At 45.5% G+C, this 7,288-nt stretch overlaps 1 protein-coding gene and 1 non-coding gene across 2 annotated transcripts; one reads left to right on the top strand and one right to left on the bottom strand.

Annotated features, from left to right (window-relative positions):
* Positions 1-2,434: 2,434 nt before the first annotated feature.
* LOC119276289 (DEAD-box ATP-dependent RNA helicase 25-like) lies at positions 2,435-6,488 on the bottom strand. Its single transcript, XM_037557321.1, has 10 exons — positions 6,045-6,488; positions 4,993-5,099; positions 4,842-4,897; positions 4,499-4,723; positions 4,217-4,423; positions 4,059-4,145; positions 3,883-3,978; positions 3,582-3,797; positions 3,321-3,503; positions 2,435-3,173 (listed from the first exon to the last, which is right to left on the bottom strand). Exons 1-10 carry the CDS (start codon positions 6,395-6,397, stop codon positions 2,946-2,948), a joined length of 1,758 nt encoding a protein of 585 aa, XP_037413218.1. The 5' UTR covers positions 6,398-6,488; the 3' UTR covers positions 2,435-2,945.
* Positions 6,489-6,992: 504 nt separating this feature from the next.
* TRNAL-AAG lies at positions 6,993-7,073 on the top strand. Its single transcript has one exon. It is a non-coding gene; the product is annotated as a tRNA-Leu (tRNA).
* Positions 7,074-7,288: the final 215 nt, after the last annotated feature.

Genomic DNA, 7,288 nt, shown 5'->3' with positions numbered 1-7,288 from the left:
GGTCGGGGCGGTTGCCCCGATCTGGATCGTGGGGGAGTGGGGGAACGAGGGGGGGGGGAGCGGGGAGCGACTCGTCTAGGGTTTGGGTGTCAGGGGGTTAGTAGGCGCGGCTGGGCCAGGTGGGCCGGCCTGATGTGAGCTGGGCCGCCTGGTCCAGTGAGGGAGGGGGTTTCCCTTTTTTGTAAGTTTTGTTTCCTGTTTTATTCTTTTTCTTTTTCTTTATTTTCTTTTCTGTTTTCGCTAATTGTTTGGGCACGAAATGAGTTTGGTAAAATATGAGAGTTGGACCATAAATCATAGCACAATATATCCTACCACCAAAAACTTGTTTGGGGTAATATCATTTCATATTTATTTTGTATTAATAAAAAGGTTAATAAATAATGTTTTCAGCCACTGTTTGAGGTTATTTAAGTCACTTATCAAATTTCAATAATGTTGTTTACAACTTTATCATAGCCTCCGATTTATCTACTATTTATTGAACATTTTAGTTTCAATATTTAAAAACTTTTATTGTTTGCTTGATTTTGAATTTTGAATTTGGATCGGTTTCAAACTAACGCGAGATTAGCAACAGTAACCAAGGTGACGTGGCATCATTGACGTGGGATTACTGTAGCTTAATTATCCGGGCGTCACAGCCTTTCTCTAAGATCATTCTCTTCTGAAAAAGGTCGATGGTCCTCCTGGGCTAAGTCAAGGTGGAGGATAACCAAAAGGGTGGCATGGAGGTAGATCTTTTCTTTGGAGAAGAGCCCTCTACTGCACTCGGATAAGCGAAGCCCGGTCTTTTTAAGCTTGTGGTGCAATATTTGGTAGGGTTCGGTGTGGCCGGTGTGCTCATTCCCAGCTTGTCGCACTGCAACACTGCAAACCGAGAGAGAGGTCCAAAAGTTATCAAACTTGAACCCTCACGACCTTCGAGGCCAACTATTTTTTCCAGGGGCATGCAAATTGCGTGCCATGGCTTTATAGGAGGCACAGGGTAAAAATACAAGAACTTAGGCAAGCTTCCACCACAGATCGGTAGAAGCAAACACCACACCGACTCGAACGCACAAATACAACTTTAACGCAAAAGGGTCTGCCTCGAACTGACCAACAGAGTCTGCATCTCAACCAACATCGAACACCTCCAAAGAACAACAAATCCAAATGAACTCTACTTGATGAAGCACCAACCACCCTTGATTGCCTAAAAGAGGTGGTAGGTGGATGGCCGGACTCGAACAACCAAGAGAAAGCCATCGTCCATGAGTCACCCGCAGCGGCGTACATATCACCCCTGATGACCAAATTCAGAACACCGACGAGCACCATAGGAACGCAAACTAGGACCTCCAAGCCGTGTATCCAGACAATACTCCCAACAGAGGAACGATGTCGAGGACGCCGCCATCACCGACCCGGAACCAGACCTAGGCTTTCGCTCGAAGACAACCGTTCAACTGAGAGAGGGCGAGGTACTGAACACCACAACTATGCCTCCAAGGAGGTAAACGACACCCACGGGTGTCAACATCGCTGGCATCGATCAAAGATGAGCAAGACTTTCATTTGAATTGTCGCACACCTGCAGCTCATCCCAGCAGAATGGGGCACACCGTCCTCGCTTGTTCACACCGCCGCCACCGTGGCACCTCGCAGAAGAAGCCACATCACCTCACCCAACCAGCACCACCGTCAGAGATGACCAACACCACCACACCAAGCCACCACCAGCACCATCACGCCTGCCGGCAGTCACGACCGAAACCCTACCGACCAGACCCAGATCGGACTGGACTGGGATAGGTACCCCAGGCCGCACCCACGATTAAGCATGCCCCACCACTATTGCCAACACGCCGAGCCGCCACTGAAGATTTGCCGCACCAAGCCACCAAGAGCACCGTCGTTGGAGCTCCACGCCATCGCCGGGGAGGAGGGGTCACGTCTGAGAGAGTCCCTGCCGCCACTGGCACTGCCCGGGCTTCATCTGGCAGCGGCGAGGGGGAGGGGAAGGAGGAAAGGGTCCCCCCCCCCCTCGTGTGTCGCCTCGAAGAGGGATCGAAGGTCGAGCAACTTTTCGCTGGTTCTCTCGCACCTCGAGGCCCACTGTCACAGGCGAGGAGAAGGGAGCAATGGCTGGAGACCGAGGGCGAAAGAGCATGGAGGGCATGAGGGTTAAAGTGGGTGTCCAACTCACCGTTGTAGAAGCAGGAGTCAAGCTTGCAAATTGTCGGGTCGCTGATCCAAGTGAAGTCCTAATGTCTACTCCCTTCATCCCATAATATAAGAGCGTTTTTGACGCTAGATCCAAACAGGGTGTAAGGAAATAAGTTTTGTACTTCCTCCGTCCCGAACTAGTTGTCTTAGATTTGTCTAGATAAATCTAAGACAACTAGTTTGAGACTGAGGTAATACAATCTATCTGGAGTGACCATGCTGATAATGCATTTAACGGATTTACGATACATCACATTAATCTGCCCATAAGAAAAAGCCCGATTCCATACAACAGGTAGAAATACTACGTAGCTGATACATGTCGTAGCGACATGGGTTTGTTAAGCTATGTGGTGCCCTGTGGTACAGTGAGCAATACATTTCTGAAAAAGGATCGGAGCATATCCTATCAGGTCACTGAATCGTTTGGTCTGTTGCTTTACATAATGAATCAATGGGGTCTGTCCGAACCCGTCTCCTATGGATAGTGAACCGGTCAAGATTTGGCATAACAGCACTAAAGAAGAGGTCAAGATTTGGCGTCAAAAATAATACAGTGGCCATGCTGGAACTGAAGACTTCTGAGCTCGGAGAGAAGCTTTGGTTGTCCAAACTCTGACCATCCTCCGCAGACCAATCTGCAAACCCCAGTATCAGCAGCACTGAGGTGCATTGTGGTTGGCCCCGTCGTGCGCTCTAGCACATGAGTCCTCTGCTTGCCCTTGCAGATCAGGCTATGTAGATCGAAAGCCAGGAACTTTGCCAAGACCCATCTTACGAAGAATGAGCTTGGGTATGGCTGGTGGGGCTGCAAGCCCCATGCTCCGGCTGAACTCTTCGCCGAGAGTAACAAGTCTCGACTTGTTACCACCAATGGTCTTGTTCGAGTTGTAGTACCCTAACCATGCTTGATATGCTGATTCCTTGCTCTTCATCTCTACTCTTCTGAGTGCACCTTTCACCTGTCATAAGAAAACTGACGGTTTAATGCACAGCTAATACTAGTCTAGCGCTGCTAAATTTGCACCAGGCTGATCAAACTACAGAACGAACTACACAACCAATAAACCTCCCCGCAAAAAGGACTATTTAAGCTGAATACTGCTTACTTCTGTCTGAGTGCTTGAATCAACTGAAGGTGTCACAGCCTCTGATACTGACAGATCTTTCACGCTGGTAAGAAAATGACTTTCCCAGGGAGCCAACAGTAAGAGGCCCAGCCCTTCCTTGCCTTTCCGTCCTGTTCTACCAATTCTATGTATATACTGCTCTCTACCAGCAGGAATCCCAACCTTGTAAATGCAAATAGATTTTATGAGGAATGTACATGAGATCTTGGTAAAATTAAATCTGTGAAAAACTGAACCTACCTGTATGACGAGGGTGACATCAGGATAATCAACACCACGAGCAGACACATCAGAACTAACTAATATCACGCCCTTTGACCTTCTGAATTCATCCGAGACCTTAGTTCTTGCAGATTGTGACTTTCTGGAATGAATCTCTCTTATATTCAGTTTCAGCTGGGAGAGAACTTCAGCAACAAGTTTCGTGACCATTGCAGTAGTACAGAATATAATCACCTACAAAATTGTATGGGTAATGAGTTAAGGAGACACAATAAATCTTAAATATGCATGATTGAAACTACCTGCTAAGATAACTTACTTTGTAGTCCGCATCATCTGCGACATGCTTCTTCAGTACATCATATAATATAGAGAAGTGCAGATCAAGTGGTGCGATCATACACATCTGGCTAACCTGATGCAGCAGCACTAATGTAAGGTACTTTCTTGCTTTAAACATTTACCGTACAGCTCATAAAAAATGATGGTCTAAACCTGTGAATGTGTCTCCTCGTCACCCTCTTTAACTGTGTTAATGAACCTATAGTCCTTCCTCATTGCTACGTGAGAAATTTGACGGACCTAATAACAAACATTCAACAAAATTAGACTGTAAATAGGCATTAAAAGTGCATAATGACAGACGCAGTTACCTCTTCTGGAACAGTAGCAGAAAATAGCAGTGTCTGACGGTCTTTAGGAGTGGCAGCCATAATTTTTTCAATATCTCTTCTGAATCCCATATCGAGTAGGCGGTCAGCTTCATCAAGAACAAGAACCTTCACCCCTTTGAGCCGAGTAGAAAAACCAGGTGTATTCTCAAGATGATCCTTAAGCCTTCCAGGTGTAGCAACAAGAATCTGTTTGGCCAAAACAAAGTATTAGTGCATAAACCACACCTAGATATGTGCAAACTTGAGCTGACAAGTAATCACCTGACATGGGTTAGCCTGCATGTTACGTTGCTCTTGAGTTATTCGTGTGCCACCAATTACAACCTGAACACCTAGCGAGCGATGATACTTGAGAAGCTTTTTGGCCTCAACAGCGACTTGGTTTGCAAGCTCTCTAGTAGGGCACATCACAAGCAAATTTATAGACGACCGCAACTGACTCCGTTGAGAACTGGGTAATTTAGAGAGAACCTCAATGGCTGGCAGCTAGAAATGCAAAAAGGAAACTCAGTTGGACTGGATAATGATTTAGAATATCACTGCAATAGTTCAGTAAATGCTAACACCATCAATCTGACTATTGGGGCTGAATAAAAAGGAGTACCAAAAAGGCAACGGTTTTTCCTGTTCCTGTCTTCGCTTTTGCAAGAACATCTTTGCCTGTAGTGGAGCAATACATTGGAATATCAGTTACAGGGCTCCCACCCAAGAGATTTGTATCAGAGTGAAGCAACAATATATGCAGTTTTGTTGACCTTGAAGGATTACTGGCAGAGTTGCCTCCTGCACCTGGGTCATCCTTCCATATCCAGCATTTTTGACGCCTTTCAGTGATAATTCAGAAATAGCACACTGATCAAACCTGCAATATGCAGGAGATTACTAAACCGAAAAATCCAAATGCATAAAGCTATTGACAGTTCTCGATTTTCAGGCAAACACAGTCTAGTTAGCAACTGGCGTCACGAAATAGAACCATTAGTTGCTTAGTCGCCAATTCCAGATGGCATCTGTACTCCCTAGCGTCGAATTACATAAAACCGAGTGACACAAAATTTTTGGTTGTTGTTCTATGTTTTTCTATGCCATACTTATTTTACAGCTGCAGTAAGAAATTAGTTAGATAAAAAATTATATAGCCAATGACTACTCTCATCAACTTATATGTTCTGGAACACAGCATGCCCATTTGCAGCTTGGTTCAGAGAAAAGGCAAGGCAAGAACCCAAGTATCTAAGAGCGGCCCAACCAAATGATACTAATATAATTCACCGTAATGTCAAACACGGCAGTACTTCAAAGAGGCGGCAACCGTCGATTATAATGCTACGGATTTGCATTCACACAAACAGATGACGCTATTAGAAGTTTATAACTCTGTAAGAATCAATTAATAAGTGTAGCAGAACAGTATTATAACGTATGTTCTAAATTTCTTCCTACCACACTGTTTTAAGATTTAAGCTCTACTAGAAGAATCGCCCACATTTCTTATATTTCAAACAGTAAAATCAGGCAACATTAACTGACCTCAAAGTCTCAAACTCTCCATTTCTACCACACAGGACGCTATTAGAAGTTTAGAACTCTGTAAGAATCAATTAACTGTAGCAGAACAGTATTATAACATACATTCTATATTTATTCCTACCACACTGTTTGATATTTAAGCTCTATACTCGTAGAATCACCCAACATTTCTTGTTTCAAACAATAAAATCAGGCGACATTAACTCAAACTCTCCATTTCTACAATTCTGAAAAGATTTGAGAGTGAGCGTTTGTAGCTTTCGGCTTTCTCTATTACCGTGTCTCGCTGAGGTAGGAGCCATCCACGCCACCAATCTTCTCCGCATCCAATTGCGGAGCCCCCCCTTGTCCTTCCTCCTCGTCGGCACCCCTTATCCTGCTCGTGACAACCCTGGGAAACGCAAGTACGCCCTCCGAGACCCTCCGCTGTCTCTTCGGGTCGGCCGCGCCGCGGGCGCTTCCTGACCTGAGCTGACTGACGACGTCGCCGATGTCGACCTTGGCGGCGGCGAGGGAAGAAGGGGCGCGACGGCCGCTGGCTGTAAAACGGAGGCGGAGGCTGCAAGGGGAAGCCCTGGCGAGGACGGGGAGGCCGCCGTGGGTGCGGAGGAGAATATCACCGCCGGCCATCTCCGGCGAGTGCCCGGGGCGTAGGGTTTTGGGTTCTGTGTGAGTTTGCGGCTTGGCGCGCGGGGACAAGAAGATAAGATATTTCGCCGGGTTCGTGGGACGCGGCTTCCCTTCCCTTTATAACGGCTGGATTTATTTTAGTCCCGCAAATTACAGAGAACCACATTTGTAATACATCAATATTTGCACTGAGTCAGTGATGGTTCTTTTTTTGCGGGGGGAGTCAGTGGTAGTTCAAAGACGCGTGTCTTCTGACTTCACGACACTAAACAGGGACAGGATATCAAAAGCAACTTTCCAAAATGTGGTGCAATTTTGCTCTAATTAATTTGGAAAAACTCCGATTTATTATTACAGACAAACCGGTAAGAACTAAAAGCAGCACATGTCTGCAACTCAGCCATGATAGGTCGATGTGACCGTGATAGATCTTGCCAAAACATGCCGCTGACAAGAAGCATTTATCGGTCCGAGGGTAAAACAGCTGGTCACCTTGCTTTTGTTTCAGTTTCTGGTGATTGAATGAAAGAAAAAAGTGGCTCGGTCAGGAATTTGATTCCGATATCAAAGGTAATCCCAATAGTGGGACATCAAAGATCGGATGGCCGAGTTGGTCTAAGGCGCCAGATTAAGGCTCTGGTCCGAAAGGGCGTGGGTTCAAATCCCACTCCTGTCAATTTCTTTCTTTTTTATCTCCTTCAGTTTCTACTATTCTGGAAATGATTTCTTTTTTTTTATCTCCTTCAGTTTCTACTGTTTTGGAAAGAATTTCTTTTTTTTTATCTCCTTCAGTTTCTACTGTTCTGGAAAGGATTTCTTTTTTTTATCTCCTTCAGTTTCTATTGTTCTGGAAAGGATTTCTTTTTTTTTTATCTCCTTCAGTTTCTACTG

Source organism: Triticum dicoccoides, chromosome 3B (assembly GCF_002162155.2).
Source record: "Triticum dicoccoides isolate Atlit2015 ecotype Zavitan chromosome 3B, WEW_v2.0, whole genome shotgun sequence".
Lineage (NCBI taxonomy): Eukaryota > Viridiplantae > Streptophyta > Magnoliopsida > Poales > Poaceae > Triticum > Triticum dicoccoides.
Note: the sequence above shows the minus strand (reverse complement) of the source record. Positions and strands in the feature narration are given on the sequence as shown.

What these genes read in the sequence shown, in the direction of transcription:
- LOC119276289 (XM_037557321.1), bottom strand. Translation starts at nt 6,397, where the DNA reads ATGGCCGGCGGTGATATTCTCCTCCGCACCCACGGCGGCCTCCCCGTC. An exon ending in CAGATGATGCGGACTACAAA is followed by an intron (nt 3,798 to 3,882) that starts GTAAGTTATCTT and finishes ACAATTTTGTAG; the next exon opens with GTGATTATATTCTGTACTAC. An exon ending in ATGTCACCCTCGTCATACAG is followed by an intron (nt 3,504 to 3,581) that starts GTAGGTTCAGTT and finishes TGCATTTACAAG; the next exon opens with GTTGGGATTCCTGCTGGTAG.